The sequence below is a fragment of the Semicossyphus pulcher genome, unplaced genomic scaffold (assembly GCF_022749685.1).
Source record: "Semicossyphus pulcher isolate SPU_LCO1_2020_fin unplaced genomic scaffold, fSemPul1.0.p SCAF_21, whole genome shotgun sequence".
NCBI lineage: Eukaryota > Metazoa > Chordata > Actinopteri > Labriformes > Labridae > Semicossyphus > Semicossyphus pulcher.
Genome location: NW_027211695.1, coordinates 20,319,386 through 20,343,447, shown reverse-complemented (window position 1 = coordinate 20,343,447; position 24,062 = coordinate 20,319,386). Strand labels below are relative to the sequence as shown.

Here is a 24,062-nt window from a genome sequence, read left to right as displayed (position 1 = left end):
TTGTCTCCTCTGTTCTACACAGAGTTCTTTGTAGGCAGCTCATTTGTGGGAAGCAGACTGAAGTAGGAATGTTAAGTCAGCTAGTATTTGACTCAGAGAATACACCAGGAGTTTTGCAGCAGTTCTACTCTTTGTTAAGGTTCTTTCAGCCTCTTTCTGGAACTATCTGGGTGCTAAATTAATTGCTCTTGATCCCACCTCGCGTTGCAATCGGCTTAGTGCTAATCTGAGGTTCTCACTGTGCAGCCAAGTCTCGTCCAGGCGATCCCGCTGCACTGAGCTGTCCACTGCTCTCTTCTACCAAGGTTTTGACCTCTGGCGCAGTCTTCCACTCTCTGCTTTGCCCCACAACCAATTTTTTTACTATCATCCCTTTCGCTTCAGCAATCGGGAAGCTTATTTTGAAATTTTTACACAGCCTACCCTTGCTTTTATTCCTTTACAGAACCGCCTTCTTAATTGTCCGAACCTTCTTTGTATTTTCTTTGTCTCCCTCGTCCCATCTTCCCTTCCTTGCTGCATTCCCTTCATCCCTCTCGCTCGCTCTCTCTCTCTTGCACACTAAGCCTCAGAGGTGGCCACATGCTGCCTGCAGCGGCTCTCTCCTGGCCGTACCACTCGCCCTGCCTCTTTCCCTCTTTCCTTACTTTTCTTGTGATTAGTTTCTCTGCTGCGCTGCTGTTTTGTTTCGTTTGGCATGATGCCATTGCCTCTGACCATCTGCCTCACTTTCTCTTCCCTTTTTACTGCTTTCCTTTTTGTTTTCTTCCAATGTTCTGCGCTTATTAGTGATTTATTATTTTATTTTTGATGGCAGGATAGAGTTACCTGAAGTTGCCGTCGCTCTCTACATCGCCCCCTTTGTATCTTTCTTCTTCTTTCTCCCTTTTTAAAACTCATCTCCTCGCCTTTCCGGGAGGTTCTGATTAAAGTGTCTGTGTGCTATTTAAAGAGGCGTGCAGAAAAGCAGGGTTGTTTACAGTGCCCTGAAAATACAGGCTGTCTAGAAACAGGAAGTACCATCGCCCCGAAGCGCAGCAACACACAGCGTCAGCCAACATGCAGCCGCTTCCTCCTCCTCCTCCTCATGGCTGAACAGAGGCTCCAGCAAAACAGCCCTCACGCTTATCAGAGAATTATGCAGCCCTCCCCTTCGCTGCCCGTCCTGCTGAATGGTGCACATACACAGCAGGCTTTTCACCCCTCCACCATGTCCTATCTCGCTTTCTCCTATTCTCTTTTGCTTACAGCCCCCCCCCCCTCCCTCTCCCTCCGACTGTCTCTCTTCGCCAGTACAGCATGCCTGAGTAGCTGCCTGGAGATGAAGGAGCTAATTAATTTGATTTAGCCGTCCTCTCTCTCTCTGGCAGTGGAAAAACCAGCCGTCCGTCCCCCCTCCCTCATCTGCACCGTATCAGGCACCCCTCCCAGATGATTTTCCACCTATCCTTTCCAGTCTCCTTTGGCAACGTGCACACTCTGAACCCTCTCTTCCTCTTCTTCCTCTCCTGCTTTTTTTGTCTTTCTGTTACACAACCGTATTCTGCCGGCACTTTATTGCGTATCAAACTGATCATAAATTGCATGCCAACTCTCTGGTGTGGCCTGCACTCATCTACATCTTTCCTTTTTATTATGTTACCTCTTGTGTGTGCCCGGGGACGGCTTGTGTGACTCAGCAGTGTTTTCCTGCTCACACTAACATGCTTGTTATAGCTCGGTGTGTCTGCCTGAGGGATCTGAAACGGGCAAGTCAGACTCTGTGTGATGAAACCTATTTCTGTCATATGATACTCTTATGGATCCGCCAGTTAAGTTGTATCAGACGACTCTAGCAAAGCAATATAACTGTCTAACATCACTTGTCAATGTAACTCCTTCCCGTACTGTCATCTGGATATAGACATACTCGGAACTTTGCAGCTTGTGCGTCCTGACATCTGCACGGGACAGCCTCTGCATGATGTGTTTTTTTGTCCCTCGGTGTCGTCTCACAGGCAAGGGGTGGTGCAGTGTTGAACTCGGTAACCCCTGTGCTGAAAGTTAAAAAAGCTCCCTGAACATAATTTCAGCTGTAACACAGTTTTGTTTATTCAAGAGGTCACGAAGGACATTTTCATTTGGTCATGCATGCCAGCTTTTTGTGACAGAGAGTGACCAGTTGCGTAAGTCTACTGTGAGCGATCAGGCCCACCAAAAAGATCAGAGAAATAAAACAGTCCAGCAATTAAAGACATTAAAGCAAAGAGCAGTAAATCTGTGATTACACAGAATACACGGCAAACATTTAGTTTTACGTTTGATATACTTTATTTGTATGGCACTATTTTTTTTATTAAACATGAATAAGTGATGCAACGGCTAGAAGGTTCCTGGTTCGGACGTAGTGGGCCTCTCTGTGTGGAGTCTGCATGTTCTCCCCGTGCATGCGTGGGTTCCCTCCGGGTCCTCCAGCTTCCTCCCACAGTCCAAAGGCTCGTTAGCTTCATTGGTGACTCTTAATTGCCCCGTAGGTATGAGCGTGAGCGTGTTGTCTGTCTCTGTGTATCAGCCCTGTGATTGACTGGCGATCAGTTCAAGGTGTAACCCCGCCTCTCACCCAGTGACAGCTTGCATAGGCTCCAGCCCCCCAAGACCCTGAACATGGTAAGCGGTGTAGAAAAGGGAAGGATGGATGTGCGCTAAATATTTCATGACAGAAAGGCTTTGTTGCACTGACCTTTGGATTGAGCGTTTCCTTCCTGCTGCAGTCGGGACCATGTGATTAAACATGTTTCCACTTGAGATGTGATGTTGCTTTGATTGTCTTAGAATAATAAATGAAACTAATACACTACAATACTGCATGTCATCTGTGTTTACCCCATGGCTCATCTGGAATAGATTAAAATCTATTGTCTGTTATTGCAGATAAAAGAAGGATAGACACGCCGTTATATAATAGCAATTGTACATTGCATTGGAAATGTAACATCTCTGCATGAAGATATCTAAGAAAGAAAACCTGCAGAGGAGGTCCATCAACTGTTTTCCAGCTATTTCTAAAGTACTGACAAATGCAGGGGTCACCAACAGGTAGCTGGCGGCCTGGATTTTAGTAGCTCGTCAAGAGGTTCACAGACTCTGTACAAAAAAATCCAACGACAATAAATGCACCTTGAAAGCTTCTTCCCGCTTCAATTCAATCAAACGCACAGATGTCCCGCCCCCTCTAATACAAAATTATAGGATAGGCCGATCAGCTGTCAATAAAAAGCGGTGATGCTCCTGGTGAGTTTGTCAGCATCTGAACCGAACCAATCACAGCAATGTTACAGCGACCTCCATCGACAGGTCGGGTCACTTATGCTGCACGCTAGTTGAGCTAAAGTTCGGTGCTGTTAGCCTGTTTAGCCACATTTATGGTGGACAGTGAAGGAGGCCACGCCAAGAAAAAGCAGACAAACATACTATATACGTTTTTAGGACACGTGTGTGTGCCTCGTCTGTGGTACCAACGTTTCAGGCGACAAAAGAATCAACATGAAGCGCCACCAGCAGTTACAGCGATGTAATGCAAGCAGCTCTCGGCCACTTTTTCAAAGTAGCTCTCAGATGAAAAGAGGTTGGAGACCCCTGGGCTCTCCCTCAGACTCTAAAGGCTCTTTTTTTGTGAATGGGCATTAAATTGTGCACACAGCCTCTATAGTTTGATTATCATTGACTTACAACTTCTTATTTAATGTGCAGTTTTTATAGTTTATTGCTACCAGAGGGGTTGTTTTGCTGTAGCTCTCAACAGTCACGAGGAAAAACTATGTTCTTGAAATGTTACTTCTGCATTGAAAGGTCTTCATATGGGAGCTGTTTGGTGTTGAGACTTTCTGCTCTGTATTGTTGGATTGGCGCCCTAACATTTGTTTTTTGTAAACAGCAGAGAAGTGTTAGTTAAGGACATGCTCGAGCACGCTCATCTTTCCCCTATTTCAAGGGAGGTTTCAACAAGTTTCTCACTGCACCGCCCCTTTGTCTGTAAGACAATACCGAGGGGTTAAGCACCCTTTCATGTGTCTGTGTGACCACTAATGTAAACATTTGTCATGCTTATCTGTACATGTACTCGCAAAAAAACGTGTGCTGCGGTTTTCATCACCTCTCTGTGCTCATATTCCTGTGTTCAGGCCACAGTAAGAGTTGCTGCGCCGTCCTCGTAAAGCCGCTGCTTCCTCTTTAAGAAAACCACTGTCATTTGAACTCCTCAAGCGTCGTTTGACTTCCCACTTTGATCCCGTTCCAAGTCAGCTGGAGAGCAGGTTAGTCATTCCTTCTCTGAGATCACGGAGGATGTTTACTAACCCTCGAGGATGCCTCAGGATATACTCACACACATGTATCAGTAATGACTCACACACATTTAAGATGAAACATTATTATACAAAGACTTTTATCATGTAACTGTCAACTTTATTGTGTCATTAATTTGATGTCACAATGCACCAAATGAAAGCCGAACTGAAGATTTGATACTTAACATGCGTGGCAAACACGGCCTGTATTTAATTTTACACAGTCAGCTCAGCGCAGGAGGAGTGCAGGAGTGAGTCTGCATTTTGGGGAGTGACAGGGATAGTGAACTGTGTGAACTCTCTTCCTGTTCAGTTATTAGATGACCATCACACTGCGCTGTTACTGGCCAGTGAAAGATGAAGTCTAGCAGCAAACCCTTAGAAATTCTCCTCGTACCTGCTCTGTACATGTTTTCAACTGCCTTTGCAGAAATGTGTTTTACTTTACGCCCCTCACACGTGCATGTGTCCCCACGCACATGCAATACAAGGACACGCTTATCAAACATTGCTCGCACAGCTGCTGTCTGAGAGAAAACAGTCCCTTTAACTGCACCAGCTTCTTAAATGTGTGTGTGATTTACGTAAACTAAAACATGACGTTACCTGTTGCTCTTTGGACTATCATTACTAAGGTTCTATTTGTGGTGAAAGCTGACTGCAGGATGTATAAGACAAAAAAACCTGAGAGCTTGTGGTGGAAAGCGTGCAAGTAAACAAACAAACCAAGTTAAGAACCAGACCCTCAAAACTAAGACCGGTGGTCGTCTCTGTTGGGGAAAAGCTCACAATAATCTTGATTCTCATACAAGGCCCCCAAGAATAAATCAAAGTATCAGAAACAGTGTTGCCAGACTGAAAATACAGCAATATCATACTGCAGCTTTACAATGATCATATTTTACACCGGGTCAAAATACCACACTTACTTGCAAAACGATGCCCTGCGCACCATATTAATGTAATCACACGGAGGTCCTGTACTTTGAACAAGACGGCAATTGTATGCTTCACACAACAGAGTCAATTACAGCCCGTTACGCAATCAGTCCTTCCGTTATTACCCTTCGAAACAAAAGCACCATTTCCACTGATTCCTCACACACTCAGGGAAGCTGCTTGCAAGCCTCGCTCGAGCAGAGATGCGATGAGCAACACGTGCAATGCTGGAGTGTTATTGTGGGTTTCTTTGAAAGGGCAAAATTATCGTACAAATATGGTACGATTTGGCATTATCGATCATATATCGTACAGATGGCAAAAATATCGCACAAATACGATAGTTATCATACACCTGGCAACACTAATGAGAAACGGTGTAATCCCAATTATTAATACCAACATTCACACGCTAAAAAACTAGAGCACAGACTTCTTGGACGGTCTGTAAACTTAAATGTCCATTTAAGGTTCGGTGATTAAACGAGCTGACATGACAACAAGAAGGACAGCCAGCGTCACCCGACTGTCTCTCAAAGCGTCCACCCTCCTTGTTATATATAACTTTAAGCCTTCATGTAAGTTACATAAAAAGTCCACCCATGCCATTGTCATGAGTAATAAGCAATAGAGACCAAAACTGTTTTTGTACAGAGCTATAAGCATGTTAAGATTCTGGGCGTCTTAATATGGGCCTCTATGGGGATTAACTCGCTTTTGGAGCCAGCCTCAAGTGGCCAATTGAGGAACTGCAGTTTTTGGAACTTAATTTTTCGTATGTCGAGAACCTTTTTTATTGTTTCATTCTTAGCAGAGTCAAATGTGCTGTTAAAATAAAACGTTTTGGACCACATCTTAAATGTAAAACGAATGCATTTGGACTGGAATAAACGCTGATGTTGGGACTCAGTTAAACAGTTTTTCTGTTTCTTCACTGAGGTATTAAAAGTCTCTGAGAGCTGATGGTTCAAATTTTCCATCAAGATGGCTTCCTTATTTCCTCCATCTTTGTGTATTCAGATGCGTGTGTCGCTTCGTAGCACAGCATGAAAAGCTATGATCACGTTTGGCCAAACATCCATGAAAAGGGACGGCTGGACAACGGGGGTGCCTCTGAATACAGAGTTTGTGTCTGGCTGCAGCCACGGGACAATGCCAGCACACATGTGTGGACCAAGCGGCCACACTCCTGGAACACACACACAGACACACACACCATTGTCTTTGCCAACGGGCAATCTGCTGCGCGAAAACGCACACCCTCTCTTTCTGTGCTCCGTCTTTTCACACAGGCGTAATGTTACTTCTAGATTTGATTTTACTGTCCCGTCCTGAATCGACTCACAACTGCTGTCATGCTTCCCGTCCACACACACCCAGCATGCTTTGAAAACGTGCAGGAGTGCATGAGAGGCGACGGGGAGGGGAGAGAAGAAGGGAAAAAAAAAAGTTCATCCAACTCCAAGAGCCAGAGAGGTCACAGGAACAACACCCAATCCCAGAGCGGTTCCCATGGAGACAAGTGTGGCAGCGTACAATGAGGGTGAGAGAGAGTGATGAAAGAGAGGGAGAGAGGGAAAGGGCAGGGGAAGAGTAGGAGGAGGGCGGGTTGTTGGCGTCAAGGTTCAGTTGGTGGGTACTGGGGCGGGGGGGAGTCAGGGGGGAAGCAGCTCCACTCCAAAGGACAGTGGGAAGTATGATGGTGTTGTAGCAAAACAGCACTGGAACATTCTTCACCCCTCCTCTTATTTTTCTGCCGTCCTGTTCCAGCTGATTGAATACCTCCTGATCTAAGGCCGCCGAGTGGCTCATGTGCGACGACCAGAGATCTGTGGAAATTCCAATGACCCTAACGTACGTTATAGAGAGCAACGAGAACGCAGAGAGTTGTTGTTGTGAGGCCATTTTCAGGGATATGATTCAATCGGTAGGGATTTCCAACTCTAGGCCTTGGTGGTGTTGCGGTGGCGCCGTTTAGTTGGAGAGAGGATATCGGCGTCTTTCTGTGCTTGTCACAATTAATTTTAGTTTGGCCACATGTTCCACACACATATACACAATAGCAGTTAACTGACATGGCCGCTGATGGCACTTGAACCCTTTTATGTGACGGCACGAACAATTGAAGAGTGTCCCTACCCCAGTTTCTTCCTTGTCTGCCCGTGATGAGCCCCTTTTCTGTTCCCTCCAGCGGTATTCACATGAAGATCGGTATACTTGTCATGGGGAGTACGACTCTACACTCTGTACGGAGCGATATCTAAAGTCTTAGACTGTTACACCTCCGTTACGCCTCGTCATCCGTGTAAAAGTCGTGGAGGCGGAATTGTTGGGTGAAGTCGTTCCACCAATGAGCCTGCGGCAGACGTAGTAACAGAGGGAAAATGATGTCTGTGCAAATGACAGAGCCGGCAGGCCTCTCTTGCCTCTACAATGTCGTACGCTGTGTAAGATCACACACTGGGACACCAGTGTAACTTTCGTGTGTGTGCTTCAGCGCTGAGCCTCTGTGTAAATAGGGCTTCTGATTGTGCTCCTGCCACCATTTCGGTTCCCCCACGTTGGCACAGTGGCAAAGGCGATTTGCAACATGACGTCATTTCCTCCTGTTTACTTTGACATACTTCAAACACGATACAATTTGCCCGTGCACGGCAGAGTCCTGTGTATAAGCAGTGTTTGTAAATGGCTCCTGTGAAATGGGCTCAACTTTTCTGACAACAAAAGCCAACCTCTTATAGGAACACATCGGGTGATCATCCATTATCTATACCACTTATCCTGTTCAGTTGCGGGGCGCTGGACCCGATCCCAACCGTCATTTTGCGGTAAACCCTGGACTGATTGCCAGTCAATCACAGGGCTGACAGACAGGCAACCTTTCATGCTCACTCTCGAATCTATGGGCAGTTTAGAGTCACCAATGTACGAGCATGTCAGAAGCCAGAGAACCCGGAGGGAACCCACACATGCACGGGGAGAACATGCAAACTCCACACAGAAAGGCCCGATTCGTTCGAAACGGGATTCGTACTAGGAACCCTCTAGCTGTGAGGTGGTAGCGCTAACCACTGCACCACCGTGCAGCCCATTGAGCCATCAGATGTATGCAAATATGACAGATTACTGATAGTTGGCAGTTTGTGGAAATGGAGGGTAGATTCATTCACATGGTGACAACTTTCTAAATCCGTACAATCCTGTTTTATAATATCATGTGCAGTGTTTCGGCCTTCAGGCCCGTGGAGTCCTTACGCTGTGCAGCCTTCCTGCATCGTATTTAATTAATTTCATCGGTATTTGCAGCAACACGCCCCAGCAAACGCATCCTTTGTTTTTTAGCAGTGCTATTTTGGGTCTGATGCCCTTCAGGGTTGGAAATGTAGGATGTGGTGGATAAAAAAATGCGGGCATTTGTCAGGCAGGAAGCATCAAATGTAAGTCTTTGAAGTGGTTAGGATCCGGTGTTTTTCGAGTTTGACCCCGGCTCGAGATGTTCTGTCAGGGTAGCTCGGCCTCTGCTGTGTGGATTTCGACCGATCTTTTTTTAACCTGTTCCTCATAAGTCCGTAAACTTTATCGAAGTGCAGCTCTAAATCGTTGGAGTACCCCTTTAATGCCTCCATTTTTCCCTTAACTTCACTTGTTTCACAGAGGGCTCCCGTCTGCCATTTGACTACAGCCAGTTTGTCCTCTCCCTGTCTCACTTTCCTGCTGTCTCTCTGGCCCACTCTCCTCTCACTCCATGTCTGTGTTTCTGTCCGTCCGTCCTTGTGCCCAGGTTTTTTGAGTTGGCGTGGTTCCTGTTTGTTTTCAGCCATTTTGGGGACTTGCAGTGCTCGTAACAAACTGCTTAAATGGCGTCCTCTTGCTTGCTTGCTCTCCCACTCTGTCTCCCTCTGCCTCTCCCTCCCTCTCCCTATCGCTGGGCTTTGTGTATATAAAGTAGTGTGTGTGTGTGCGTGTGTGTGTGTGTGTGTGGAGTGAGGGAACAACACTTCCAAATAAAAAGAAGATTGGATTCAGTGGGGGGGTTGGTTGGGGGGGTAGATAGAGGGGGGATTCACTTGCAGGAAGAAAAAAGAGCAAAAACACTAAGAATCGTGTGTCAGAGGCAAAAACTGTAGAGAGAGAGGAGAGAGAGAGCAAGAAAAGGGGGAGTGAGTGAGAGAGCAAGCAAGTTCGAGTGTGAGAATCGCTCCTGCCCTCTGTCTTCACACACTGATGCCTGTATGTGTGTGTGTGTGTGTGTGCGCACCGCCTCTCCCTGCTCGCTCGCTCTCTCTCTCCCTCTCTCTCATACACACTCAGACGTGCGCATACACAGACCAAGGGGGAGAGAGAGAGAGAGGGAGTGTGAGGGGAGAGAACACATCGCAGCAGAGATGCAGCAGGAGGTTTTCCGAGGTACGTTCTCTTGTATGCTTGCCTTCCTGAGAGACAGCCAGAGAGAATAAGAGGAAGAGAGGCTGAATTCTGTTGTTTTCCTGCTTGTTTTTCTGCTTCACTCTGCTGCTGTGGCGGTGCTTGCTCCGCGCGTGAAGAGGAGGAAAAGGTTTTTATTTTACTGTGCGTGTGTTGGGGCGTGAGCAGCGGTGGGTGTGCGTATTTATGCAGCGTGTTTGTGGAAGCGTATTTATGTGTGTGTCTGTGCAAGGTCTGTCTGTGTATGTGTATGTGTGTGCCAGTACAAGGCCTCGTCTTCCTCATCCTCCCCTCTGTTGCTGGCGCACCACGCAGTTCTTTTTCAAGAGCGATGACTCGTTTTGAGATTGTGATGAAACTTTTAATTCATCGAAGCCTCTCGCATCTCTGTGATTCACCGCAGACGGGGGGGCGGTCAGCACATGTCAGAACAGATGTTAGCTTTGTTGTTGGGGTCTTAACATGGTGGGCCAGTCTCCCACCACTGCCCATGAACTTACCACCAGCATCAGAGGACGAGTATTAGAGAAAAGCTGGCATGTAGGCGACAGTAAACATCTCCAGTTCCACCGACCGGTTCTGTCTCTTATTTCGGTTACGGGCCGCCCAGTTTGTCCTCCATTTTACCCGCCTGTTGTTTTGCTGGAGGTTGTCTCTCGTAGAGCAGCAGAGGGCATATTCATGTCACCAACCCTGTTGTTGCTGCCCTAAGCCTTGCTCTTTTTTCCAAAACAACAGAGCATCTGCTGCCAACTACTTCACATTCCTGGTTTTCATGGATGCCAAGCCAAGCCCCCTGCGCTCAATGTATGGAACATATGATCCACGCTGCCACAGGGATAGGGGTCATAGGTCAGACAATAGGAAGTTCAGTTTCTCGTTGTGGTATCACACAGATAATGTTGTCATAGTGGTGTAAGCATTTTTGTTTCTGTCATTTGTGTTTGGGTAACAAGCTGTATTTGCATTTAGGCCTTTCTTTGCCCTGGGCATGAAAGTGCAAACGGGCAAGTCTTGCGGACTGCAAGACCAAGTTGGTTTGCTTGGTTAGGTTTTTTTTTAAATGCTGCAAAGATAAAGGATGTGGACGCATTCAGGAAACTGGTGCAGCGCTTCATCTTCTCTAACCTGCCATGTACTTGCAGTTTATGGTTGACGCTCTGGTTTAGCCTTGTTAACGCTCGTGTGTCTCATGTCTCTTGGTTGTTTGAGACTGACAACTTCAATGGGTCTTACACCCCCCCCCTCAAGAGGGACTCTGTGTGAAATTGAAAATGATTTTGGGGAAATTACCTCAAAAAGGTCACCGGTGTAGTGTTACTGCTCTCCAGGGTTACTTTCTTGGCCTCACTGTTTTCTAATGCCTCCCAAGATTCTGTTGCAGCGAGCAGAATTATGGGAATTACGTGCTGGGCTGAGAGCTAACAGAGCGTGGAGAGTGTGGCGTTTTTAGACATGGGCAGGTTCGCTGGTGCGTGGAGCGGCATGCGAAAACACCACGATACGACAGTTTACACGTTGGGAGGGGGGGAGATGAAGGGGCATCCAGGCAGTCATGCTGAGGGGGATCTGAAAGACAAGGAAACCATGAAATGTGAACATAGGAGAGACGTGTTTGAAGTTACCCTTACCTCCCCAGCTCCCACCACCACCTCCACCACAACCACCACTACCAACTCCAATCAACCACTCCCCGACCCATACCAGCTTCCCTTTGCCTTACCTCCTCCCTCCTTCCTTCCCTCCCTCCATCCCATCTGGCTGGCTCCAACACGCTCTCTTGGCCGGGGGGTTGTGGAGAGTTCAGTAGCTGTTCTTGCTAACGATGCTCCCCCACCCACCCACCCACACACACCCTCATGAGCACACATACACCCTTTTCTTCATAGACCAACTGCTGCTCAAATAGCTGGGCCCCTCTGGCTGCCCCTCACTGGGGAGAAAGCCCAACCGGCACCTTCCTCTTCCCTCATGCTCTTCGCCGCTGGCTCACCGGCTGGAACACCGAGGCCCCCCACATTCTGCCTCGCAGGCACTCCCCTTATCCCCCTTACACACACACACACACACTAAAACACACACACAAATGATGACGGGAAGTCATTGCTTAAGATACTGTTAAAGATTCATTCTGCTTTACCACAACTTGGTCCTGATTTTCCTAAAAATGGCCGTCATCGCTATCAGTAATATGGAACCCAACAACTTCATCGCTGAGATCTGTGAACGCAGAAGAAGAAAATTCCAAATTGTAATCCGACTTTGTGCTTCCACTTTGAAATGCGGCACTTAAGGCGACACTATACTCCACCAGGTTACTCTCTGTTGACCTTGGGTGTCATGAAAGACGCCTTCAAATAAAAAATGTTTTTGTGCACACACAGGATTCCTGTTATTTCCATTTAGTTGTGCTGTCAGTTGCATCTCAACTGTTGGCTCATTTACAATCCGTCATCTAAATGCTGTTTCTCCTGCTCCATTTTGTCTTACGTGACCCTGCTGTGTTCCTAGATCTCGGCGAGTAAGAGGACTGCTAAAATATGAAAATGAGCGTTTAGTGATGAGCGTACTGGGGAAAAAAGATGATCATGACTTGATCGTTTTAGCTGAAAGTACACTAAAACAGTCTGCTATGACCTTTGATGCGCCTCTCTTTAAACTACACAATATAACTAAACCGATGCGTATATTGTAGTAAAACAGAAAACACCCCAAACAAACAAAAACAATCATTGAATCTTAACAGTTAATTGTCTGTCAGCATGAGTACCAGTTTCAGTGTGGATTAACAGATTGCCTAACGGCTGGTTCAAGGCCTTCTGCTAGCGTACCAGCCAAACTCCTCTGCCGTCCTGCCTTGTTATGCAAGGCCGCTTTAGCAGTAATGTTCCTAGAGACTGATTTTCTGTTTAATAGTGAGCAGATTCAAATGTATGGTTTTCAAGGTCGTGAAGTCATCAGTGTTATTTCAGTTGTAGTTGAATCGGTCCAAAAATGTAAGTAGACAATATGTAGGGATTATCGAGCCAAACAGCTCCTCTAAAGATTAGTTGAATTGGTTTTAAAAGTTGCGAGTGTGAGACTAAGCTACACGTTTGTGCTGATTCCAGAGAAACAGATTGAAATTCCCAGAAACAAAAGCTAACAGTGTTTCTTTTGCCTCACATTTGTCATTTGATATGGAAAACAAATTGAATCAGTGCGTGGCTAAAAGTATGCCTCTGATCCCCTTTGCCTGTCAGGGAATCGCATCTGCCGTATTATGAATGCCAGTGCGTTTGGTTTAATGTGCTTTATGTTTACGTTAGTTACGTTTGTAATTTATCCTGCGCCAGCTGAGAACCTGTTCATGCGAGGCCACAGGCATAAATAGATGAACACTTCATAGGCCGACCAACGTGTTTGTTTGCACAGAACATCCTGTTGCAAAGAGGTGTGGGAACAGAGTTGTTTATTTTGATTTTGCTTTTAGGGTCTTTGCCACATTCATGGTCACATTTGTTAGTGCCTGAGAGTTGTACAGAGGCACGGTTGTGTTGTTTATCTGTGTACTCGCTCATCTGCACGAATAAAAACTAGTGTCTTTCTGCATGTTCTATGCGTTTGTACATACAGTTCTGTGTTCATGAGTAAATCCAGTACATTCAAAGCGTGTCAAAAGCTGCCTGTCACAGTCAGACAGCGTGTCGTGCCTGCTCTGCTTGTGCAGCGGCTGCGTGCGTCACAGGGAGATAAAGAAAAAGAGCGAGGGGGCGTCATACGCATTTTCCTGTCCATGGCGGGAGCATCAGATGAGATCGTGAAATTTTTAGCCTAAGCGCCGTCTCTCAGTGTGTCCGCCCACTTGTAGCAGACTGCCGCTTGCCATAAGGGATTTCCTGCATAACATCTATCGCTCAGCAAATGTGGGTGACGATGAAGGCCTGATTCAATACAGAGCAACAAAATATATTAGGCCTGTCGAGACAGAATTGTGCATCCTTGGAAAGCCATGAATTGGTTGGTGTTACAACAAAAAGCATGTGCCACTGCTTGCACTAAGTACGTCATCAAGAGGACCTTCTGTTTTCCTTTTGTTGACTATACTTCATTCCACCTGTACCCTCCGACTCGGTGCCAAGTTGCACTCAGATTCACCTTTTGGTTTTGAATGTAATTTACAAACTGGCTTGTTAAACTACTTTGTTTATACCTGTCTGTGCAGCCTGTGGGCACGTATGCGTGTATGTACAGCGCTGTATACATGTTTGTTTGTGTGCGTGCATGATTATATGTTTGTCTATGTGCTGGTTGGTATTATATGTGTTGGTGTTTGCCTGGGCTCCTGTCTGTCTGACAGTGCAGTGTGTCTGACTGTTCCTGTTTCAATCCCCCCCCATCTCCTCCTCCTTCTCTCCTTCTCTCTGTCTCTTGCTCGCTCACTAACCCTCACTCTCTTTCTCTCTCCCTTTTTCTATCACCCTTTCACTCTCCCTCATCCTCACCCTCTCTCTCTCTCTCCCTTCTCTTCCCTCTGCAATAACAGTGCTGACCTAGTTTCTGCCTGTTCAGGGCTGCCTGTGGAATTTTACAGCGGCCTGCCTTCCTGGCTGCTTTGCTGCTTGAAACTGCAAGCAGAAAAGCATGACTGAGGATTTTTCTTCCCGTCGCATCATTATGGCCTTATAATGTGTCTGTTCTTCTCAATCTGCAGACCAAAACAAATAGACACAATTGGAGTATTAACAGCAAACTGCCTGTGACACATGACTCTGCAGCTATCTTATGTATGGAGAAGTTGCAGGAGGACTGCATCCGCCACCATGACAGTCGAATCAGAATGTAAATGAGACTAGCCTGTCGCTCATCTCCTACAGCTTAGCTGAGATTGTACCGGATGCACAGGGCGGAAAAACACCCCTTCTCTGTGCACATGCATGCAATCTCCCTCCCTTCTCCTCTTCCCCTCTTTCCTTCCCTCCCACCCTTGCCTTCACAAATAAATGGTTAGAGTCATGCCCGGCAAATACAGGCCACTGCCAGGAATGGCTAACAAGGTTTCTGCTCCAGTAGCAAGAGAGTTAGACTATTTTTACGTGCATTGGGGCCATAGATCTAAGTCAACACTCTATTATCAGGGAATCTTGATTAAATCTGAAAGCCTTCCAATTAGGCATAGGGAATTTTGTGTCACAGCAGAGAGAGATGGATCTCTGGAATGCCTTTCTGAAGGCTTGGTTGTGGCACGCTGAAATCTAAACCAGCACTGCCGCAGATTCATTCCTTCCCCCCCTACCCTTTCCCTTCTTTCCTTCACCATTCCTCGCTGAGTTGTTGGAGTTCAGCATTGCTGGGGCATTAAGCTTTCTTTTCCGTTTCTCAAAAGTGTTCCACAAGCGTCATGTCTGCCACTGCAAAAGTTTGGGGTGTAATGTTAATTCTTTATCTTCTTAATTCTTGTTTCACGTCAATGTAAACAATGTAAACTTTAAATGTGTACATTTGCCTTAGTATGTTTCTATGCTTATACGTTCTGTCTGATTTCTCTTTCAGATTTTGGGGGCTGGTCATGGTGTCCGGTGAGAAGGTGTGGGACCCCCTCCATGTGGGCCATATTCAGTCAAATTTGAGTGATCAACACCTGGCTGCAGGGCTAACTCCCCTTTGCAAGCTCACAAAAACTACAACTAAGGACTCCACGAGGCACCAGAGTCCGCAGTTGTCACCTTTGTCTTCCCAACTGCTGTCATTGGTGGTTGAAGACACCTGTTGCCCTGTTTGGGCTTCCTCACAATTGCACCCAAGCTCCAATTTCTGTAGCTCAAGCAAGATCGAAGGAATACACAAACCAGTCCACTGTCTTGGAGTTTCCTCCAATTCTGCAGAAGAGCAGACAGGGGAGGCTGGGCATTTGGAGATGAAGGGCAAAAAGAATGGAGGCCGGGGAGAGGCCATGATGGAGGACAGACTGGAGGACATGGCTGATGGACCTAAAAATGCAAAAATCACCCTAAGCTTCCCACTTAGTGCTGCTCCCCTCCCGGCCTCTCTAACATCTCCAACACACTGTCGTAGCTCCTCCTCATCCTCCCCTTCCCCCCACAGACGGCGGCCATCCTCCAAGAGCTCAGACGAGGGGTCTCTGTGGAAACTGGATGCTACCACGGACGTAAAGCACAGACCTTTTAAGCCCCCAAGGCGTGACAGCTCTCCGTCCTCTTCACCATCCTCTTCCTCATCTCCCATGACTGTTCATGCACTTATCAGGAAGGATATAAAATCTCCGCCTCCTCTCAAGTGCTCCAAACTCAACCCAGAGACTCAGTTTCACAGGTCGCCCCCAAGATCCTCCACCGGGTCTTTAGGGGGCTGTTACGGTGGCGATGGATGGGATGAAAGGCACAGGCTGGCCAATGGTACGGCCTCTCCTTCTCGAACTGCCCAGATCCTCTTCAGTCTGGGCACATCAGCCTATCAGAGGGGTGGGGATGCAGAAAGGAGAGAGAAAATAGCAGGAAGACCAGCTGGGAAATTGGGCAGCCCTCATGCACCAAGTCTTCACCCACCCACCCTCCACCTTCCTCCGCCCTTACCACCACCTCCTCCTCCCCCATCCGAGGGTCTTACTGCACCCCCTCACTCGTCCTCCTATCCCCCTACCGATAGTCTCAAGCCCGAGCTGATTTGTGGCGTGTGCCATCGGCTTTTCAGCTCAGCCTCCTCCCTAACAGTCCACATGCGGCTGCATCGTGGCAGCCGCGCCCTCAGTTGCCGGTACTGTGGCAAAGTCTTCATCCACAGCAAAAGACTGCAATCCCATGAGACATCCTGCAGGGTGCCAGGCCTACCCTCCAACAGACTGGGCCCTCCTTCTCTCACTGTGCAGCCAAAGGAGGAGCCGCTTGAGGAGGGTGAGGTGAGAGTGGAGGGGGGGGTGATTATGGGAGAAACAGACATTAGTAAGGCGCGGCCAGGGAAGAAAGCGCGGAGCCTCCTGGCTCGCATCCAAGGTGATGATGCAGCAGCCACAGAGCTACTAGAGGGTGATGAGAACCATTTTGTGAAGGTGGTAGATGGCAATGTCATTTACTTCTGCTCTGTGTGTGAGCGTTCATACATGACCTTATCCAGCTTGAAACGTCACTCTAACGTACACTCATGGCGCCGCAGATATCCCTGCCATTACTGTGACAAGGTCTTTGCCCTGGCCGAGTACCGCACAAAACATGAGGTGTGGCACACGGGAGAGCGGCGCTACCAGTGCATCTTTTGCTGGGATGCGTTCGCCACCTACTACAATCTAAAAACACACCAGAAGACCATTCATGGGATTAATCCCAGCCTCATCTCCAGCGAAAAAACAGCTAATGGGGGTTATAAGCAGAAAGCTAATGCCCTCAAGCTCTACCGTCTTCTTCCAATGCGCTCCCAGAAGAGACCCTACAAAACCTACAATGACAGTTTGCATAATGGCCTGCTACTGCCACCAACTGAAACACCTTCCCTCTCCCTGCCTGGCCTGGGCTGTGCTCTGGGTCCTGAGGACCTACAAAGCCTCATCAGTGGGGCCCACCATCAGAGTGTAAAGCCTGACCCAGATGCCTTCCCTGATGGATTCCCTGTTTCTGTTGCTGCTGAGCACAGTGACCTCTCAGCACTAACGCCCCTCCCCCAAACCCACATGCCCCATGTTAGAAAACATGACAGTGAGGCCCTAGAGTTAGAGCAGGGGAGATGCAGTGGCAGCTTCAAAATTTCTGGTAGCAGCAAAACCAAAACTCCCAAGACCGGCAGAGGCACAGAAACAAGCATGCCCTCTGTCATAACATATGGCCATACAAAACCCTCTGTCATAGTTCATGGAACAGCAGTATCATCCTCTGTTATTGTGCATAGCAATCAGGTCACCTCTGGCAGTGAAAAAAGCTCAACAGATAGCCCATCCCCTGATATCAGCAGCAGTCAGACTTCATACAAGGGCAGTCCCAGGCCAATCAAAAAGCAAAGGGACAGCGCAGATAGCCATAGAAAGAGGTCAAGAGACAGTTCAGATACCACAGAGGAGCCGACGAGAGGTAGACAGGATGCAGAGACGGGCAGATTATTTCACAAATCACGCAAGTCCCATAGCAAGAGTGACATCTCCATCTCAAAGCAGCTGTCAGCATCAGTAGGGTCACAGGTCAAAGAGGCAGGGCCACTGTGCCAGATTACTGTGCGAATTGGTGAGGAAGCCATAGTTAAGCGCAGCATCTCTGAGACGGACCTTCGGAGAGATAAGAGCCTTTCTCCCCCAAAGACCAAACGGACTGAAGCATCATCAGCGAAGGACGCCAAGGAACCACGGCACACACACTCTCACCATCATCACCGTAAACACCGCCTCCACCGCACAGCAAGCCTTGAAGCAGAAGGTGATAAAGAAGAAGGAAATTGTGAGGAGGAGGGCATTGAAAAGAGCTCCAAATCCCCTGATGGAGTGAGGGAGTACTATTTTCGTCAGGAGGTGCGGGAGCAGGACAGTGACCATGATGTAGAGGATAATTTATGGCGGCCTTACTACTCCTACAAGCCTAAGAGAAAGGCCCAAGCACACCTACAGAGGGTCAAGAGCTGGCAGAGGAAACTGAAGTTCAAGCGTTCAATCAGGCTAAAGAGGAGGGCAGAGAGGCTCAAGAACCGTGTGAATAAAGAAACAGACAAATCACAAGATGAGGAAGAGGATGGAAAGACTGAGAAGATTGAAAAAGTGTCAAAAGCTGACAAAGACAAGAGAGAGGGGGGAAAGAAAGATTATCTTTCTGTCCCTAGGAAGGAGAAAAACAAAGATGCGGAAGAACAAGTTGAGGAGGCTCGCCAGGAGATTGCTACTCCTCCTCTGAACTCTCCAAAGCCTCCTGTGTCTACCTCAGTGTCTCCTTCGGGAATAAAGAGGCGGCCTTGGACTAATGGTAATGCAGCAGAGTGTGGTACATGTGGCCGCTGGTTCTCAAGCCCTAGGAAGCGAGACAAGCATGAGCTGAGCCATCTGCTGGAGTTTGTATGCCTCTTCTGCCGAGCCACTTTCCCCTCAAGGGATAAGTTGGAAGACCACCAGAGAGTCCAGCATCCCAAGCCTACTGAGGCATCCTATGTACCCTCTAAAGTGACACATGGCGAGCAAGTTGACGGGGTCGGGGATAAATCTGTGCCAGAGATTGGAAAGTATGATGAAGAAAAAGGCGGGCAAGTAGGCTTAGTAGGGAGTACTTCTAGCCCAGGTCGCCTAAGCAGAAGAGCATTATCACGACACACCTGTATACAGTGTCATAAGGTGTGCAAGACATCTTCTGCACTAACTCGCCATATCCGACGCCATGAGTTAAGCAGTTCCCCAGAGAGAGAGAAGGAAGAAAAGGACCCAGAGCCAAAAACAACAGAGACAGATGTTAACATTGTTAGCAGGGACCTCGAGACTGAAACAGGACAGGTACCCAGTGCTCTCTCTGTTTCAGTAATCAGCTATTCATCACCAGATCCACCTAGCACCAGTGACTGTTTGGAATCACAGCAGCATGAAGACCATCTCAGCAACCCTACAAATAATCATCAAATGTCAGAGACATGTGACAAACCTGAACTGACAGAGCGCACTCATCCAGATACAGAGACAGAACCAGTCCCACAAATTGCAGACCCTCCATTAGAAAGCCCAATTAACCTTACACCCACCAAACACAAATTTACACCTGCCACACCCTCTACTCTCCAGAGTGTGCTAGTCATGAATGGGCCTGAATGTTTGGACTACCGCACCCCCAGCAAAAAGAGCCTAGACAGCCAGATGCAAAGAATACCCAGCCCTGCACACATCGTGGCATCCACCAACACCTCTCCAAATGTGCCCATGACGTCACAGACCAGAATAACCACTGCTGCTCCTCCTGTTTCCATGACAACAGCTCTCAGCTCTGAGGGGGGATTCATGAAACGGGATGGGGTCATTATGGACAGAGAGAGGCAGGGTGGGAGTGGTAGTTTTTTGCATGCAGGTTATGAGGAACCACCTCTGGTCCAAGATCTCAGAGTTCAGTCCCTGTCCAGGAGTCCCTCTCCCACTGAAGCACAAGACCTGACCATGTCCTCTATTTTAGCCAGAGAGAGGGAGATAGAGAGGCAACGGGAGAAAGAGAGGGAGCTGGAAAGACAAAAAGAGAGGGAGAGGGAAAGAGAAATGGTGAAAGAGCGAGAAAAAGAGATAGAGAGAGCCCAGCAAATGAGTAGACTTGCACACGCCCCAGAGGACCAGATTTCTCTGTTGGTCCCAAAAGAGGAGCCCTTGAGCCCTGTGCCATCCCCCCAGCATATCCCCTCTCAAACCACTATAAATGGCCCCTCCTCACACAGGCACACTCCCAAGTCCCCCTGTCGGTCCCCCTCAACTATTGGTCTCTTAGCTCAAGCAAACCGCCAGGTTCACTCTGGTTCACAAGGACTGGACAGGCTCATACTGCCCACTGGAGCAGCTGGTGCCTGTGACCGCCCCTCTGCCCACGCTCTGCTTCTCCCCCGAGCTCCCCAGCCACCTGAGCCGGAGCACCAGGACACTGTTTCTTCCAGAGATTCCCAGCAGGGGGACGGCACCCCAGTGGGCTACCCTGCCCAGAATTATCCCCTACCCCTTATTGTACCGGATGGCTATCGCTCTGGTAAGAAGCAGGAGGAAAACCTGCTAATGTCCACCTATCCTGCCGGAGCTCTTCCCTTTGGCCCCCTGGGGAAAATGATGGTCCCTAATGGTGGGGACCTTGCTAAGCTGCCATTTTATCCGGACCCTTACCAGCTTCTCTATGGGCCCCAGCTGCTGGCCTACCCTTATAACCTGGCTGCTCTTCCTGTGGCTCTGAACATGATGGCACCTGGCGGGGACAAGGTGGAGCCTCTGCCTTTCCTCCCTGCCATCTTCAACTACGCAGCAACTGCTGGGCCCTACATGGGGGCAGCCACACACCCCCTTGTGGCAAATCCCAGCCTCTACAGCAGCAGCAGTGGCAACAGCAAGAAGCAGCGAGACAGTAGCAGCAAACCGTAGGACACAGAAGCACTATAAGGAATATATTTCAACAGGAACTGCCTGGCCTGTTTAGGATGGGAGTGGGAGGGGAGCGTGCTCACTGAGTCACTGAGTGCACAGTACCCCTGCCTCCATTTTATTCAGTAGAGATCAGAGCTAGGCTCAAATCGGGAGTAGGTTGATATGGAGGGGAGAGAGCAATGAAACAGGGAGAGGGGCCAATATTATAGAGACATATTATTACTCCCCTCTCTTTATTCATGCTCAACTTTCTCCGCAACTCTCCTGTCTTGCTGTAGTGTGTCGTAGTTCTAGAGCTTGATTAATCTTCCTCTCTGACTCATTATATTATCTTTAAGCATAAGAACTGCTAACAGGGTGTGTGTTGTGTAAAAAAAATAGTTCAGTCTGCTTCCCTTTATAGTCGCCGCATAACGAGGATAAACGCTCTTCAGGGAAGGCTTGTGTGGGCACGGATAAGGGATACGGTAGAAGAGTCCTTACTCTACGCGGTTGGAGAAGGCTAATCAAGCAACTCAAACATTGCATATGTTTGTATGAGCAAATGAAAATGAAGGCTGTTGCTAAACTGTCCATGAAAGGTGTGAGCATGTACATGCACATGTATGTAGAGATTCGTGCATGCAGAGGTGGGCTTAAGCAGGTATTACTGCATATGTATGACTGTGTTTGTGGGTGATGGAGTGTGTGAATGAATGGGTAGATCATTCCGTGTGAGAGGCACACAGCATTCCTACTCTAGTCGGAAAAGCTGATGTAGGTCAATGTGTAGAAGTGCATTTAGAAATGATTCCAAATCATTAAGAAGTCAATGCTGTGGCTGGATGTGAGTCTATGACAATGAGATCTTCTGAGCTTGTAATGTCTCAATTAACCTGGCGACGTTGTGGCCGGATGACACTGTAGGATCTGTATAGCATTCACCATAGTTTATACCTTATGTGCACAAAATAGAAAAGTAGTGGTCACTTAATAAAGGGGACACTTGTAGCTGCTTCGGATATGTAGCTGGCCACTGGGTAAGAATTAAAGGCTGGTAGACCATTGCACTTCCGTTTTTCATCTCATTTCCTTCACACAAAAAGAAAAAAATAATAAAAACCAGTCAGCCTTCATATTGCGTAGCCTCTTTCCTCTTTGATCGGGAGAGGAAAAGGCTCCATTTCCTAAGCCAGGAAGAAGAAAGCAACAGCAAAGAAGGAAAAATAAAAATAGGATTCAGGGTATTGAGTTATGTCTCAATAGGAAACGAAATATATGGGCACAAAACTGTTGAACTCTTGAGTTGAAGGTCCCACAGAAATGACGAAGGGGGCGACAGATGTTGTCCCAACTGAGTCGAGATTGGAAATAGCCTGATCTATTTCCCCTCCTGCCCTGTGTCACTTAATAAGAAATAGGAAAAGGCGGAGCTTGGCAGCCAAAGTGGTGGCCGAAACTCCCCAGTCGCCCTCCTTGGGGCCTTTTTGTTCTGTGTATTGTTATCTCTATATGTTTGTTTTGTTAAACTATGTTGTTGTTTATGTTGTTTAGCCCTCTTACCGGATGGAAATGGCTTCAGTGAAAAGGGGGGGGAGTAAACTTAAAAATATGAATGTAAATTTAGTCATGAGGTTAATGAAGTACAGCTGCATTAATAATAGAGTTGGTTTCAGTTCCTTTTTTTCTGTTTTGACACAAATAACCTGTTAAAGAACCGTATAACGTCTGGTATGCATATATACAGTAGTCCTAGGAACATGTCAGTAAACTTGGGTTCTGTATCCACAAAGCATGAGCAACACTTGCTTCCTAACCGTTTATATCCTCAGCAAATCTGGCAACGTGCGCACAGCCTTTGTTTCTTTTTATATTTTCTGGCCTCTTCATTTTCAATATCTCTGTTTCAGTATTTTTTATTTTAAACCACAGTTTGGATTGAATCCACAAAACTAGCTGCCACATTTTACGTCTCTCGAGGAGCTGTTCAATTCTCCCTCACTCGCACACTGCACCTCCTCTGAACGACATATCTTTCAGTTAGTGTGCGTGAGAGCGTGTGACGGTTCGAGGGCGACCTTTCGGTTCAGGCAGGAGTTTTAAAAACGCAGAGTGACCAACTGCAGGGGTGCACGAGCATCCCCTCGGGCGTGGTTACAAGCCTTTACGCACAGGCGTACGTGTTTCGTGTTGGAGAGTAAGTGACCGCGTGAAAAAGTAAAACCAAAATACTGTAAATCTGCCTAAGCCGCGTATCCCTTGGCAGTATATGGGCCACCTGTTACTTTCTGTTTTTGACACTTTTCTGTGGGTTAGTTTCAGTGTAAAAAAGCCTTCCTGTCTCCAGTATCTCAAGCCATTCCTGTAGATGGACATGTTTGTGTTTTTGGACCATTTCTTATGCCATAGTTTGCCATCACTGTTATCATACAGACCAAAAGCATGCAAATTGACGTATTGTAGTGATTGGACTGGAATCTGGTGGTAATATACAACTATTTACTGTATGTTTTAGTTTAAATGAATGTGCCTCTGCTTTGATATTTAAATAATTATCTATAGTAAGACGTGGATCTGCCAGATTTCAACTGTTAAGGTGCCTTGTTATGGCATAAGAAATTTGAATGGTAAACGAACATTCTCGTGAGAAACGACGGTATAATTTGGAGATAGAGTTCATGGCTTTATTTGCTATGAAGCTGTTCATAGATGTAGGGGTGTGGCTAAACTGTTTTGGTATCGTGTACATGTCTAGGGTAATACTGTGCCATATAGAGCCCACAAAATATGTTACTGTTATTTTTAAAAGATGTTTTAATGTTGCCTGATGACTTTGTCTTTAGATTTGATACAAAGGCTTGTAGCCACAGCTCTCCCAAAGTCTGTAGTCTCCTTTTCTTCTTGTTCTTTCTCTCCCCTTGTTTCCGTCTCCCTTTCTTTCTCTTTGCTGCAATCAAACAAAATAAAGTATTAACCTGATGACCCAATGAAATCAGCTATAGTCTGGTCTCATGTTTTTTTTAGATGATGTCTTTTAATCTTTTTAGATCTTGATTATTTAATGTGGACCGTGTGCTTAGAGGTTGTAAATGCCTGCTTTCAAATTGTTTGATCTTTCTTGTGTTGATGAATTGAATCCTTTGAACTTCTTTTAAGCACATGATCGATTGTTTGTACGGATACAACTAACGTCAATCTGTGTACATTTTGTGTCCTCACTGTTTTTACTGGGTAATGTTTTTTGGTATGTTTAGAAGATGTGATATTAACAAAGCGCACATTCATGTTTTCTTTGTGTTTCTAAGAATAGCCGATGTCATAAGAGTTTGTTGCTGACATGT

The 24,062-nt window shown here is 47.1% G+C and overlaps 1 protein-coding gene across 1 annotated transcript; it reads left to right on the top strand.

Moving 5' to 3' along the window:
• The first annotated feature begins 9,581 nt into the window (after positions 1 to 9,581).
• On the top strand, positions 9,582 to 23,718 carry zbtb4 (zinc finger and BTB domain containing 4). The gene is made up of 2 exons (XM_069671831.1): positions 9,582 to 9,671; positions 15,222 to 23,718. Exon 2 carries the CDS (start codon positions 15,238 to 15,240, stop codon positions 20,737 to 20,739), a length of 5,502 nt encoding a protein of 1,833 aa, XP_069527932.1. The 5' UTR covers positions 9,582 to 9,671; positions 15,222 to 15,237; the 3' UTR covers positions 20,740 to 23,718.
• Positions 23,719 to 24,062: the final 344 nt, after the last annotated feature.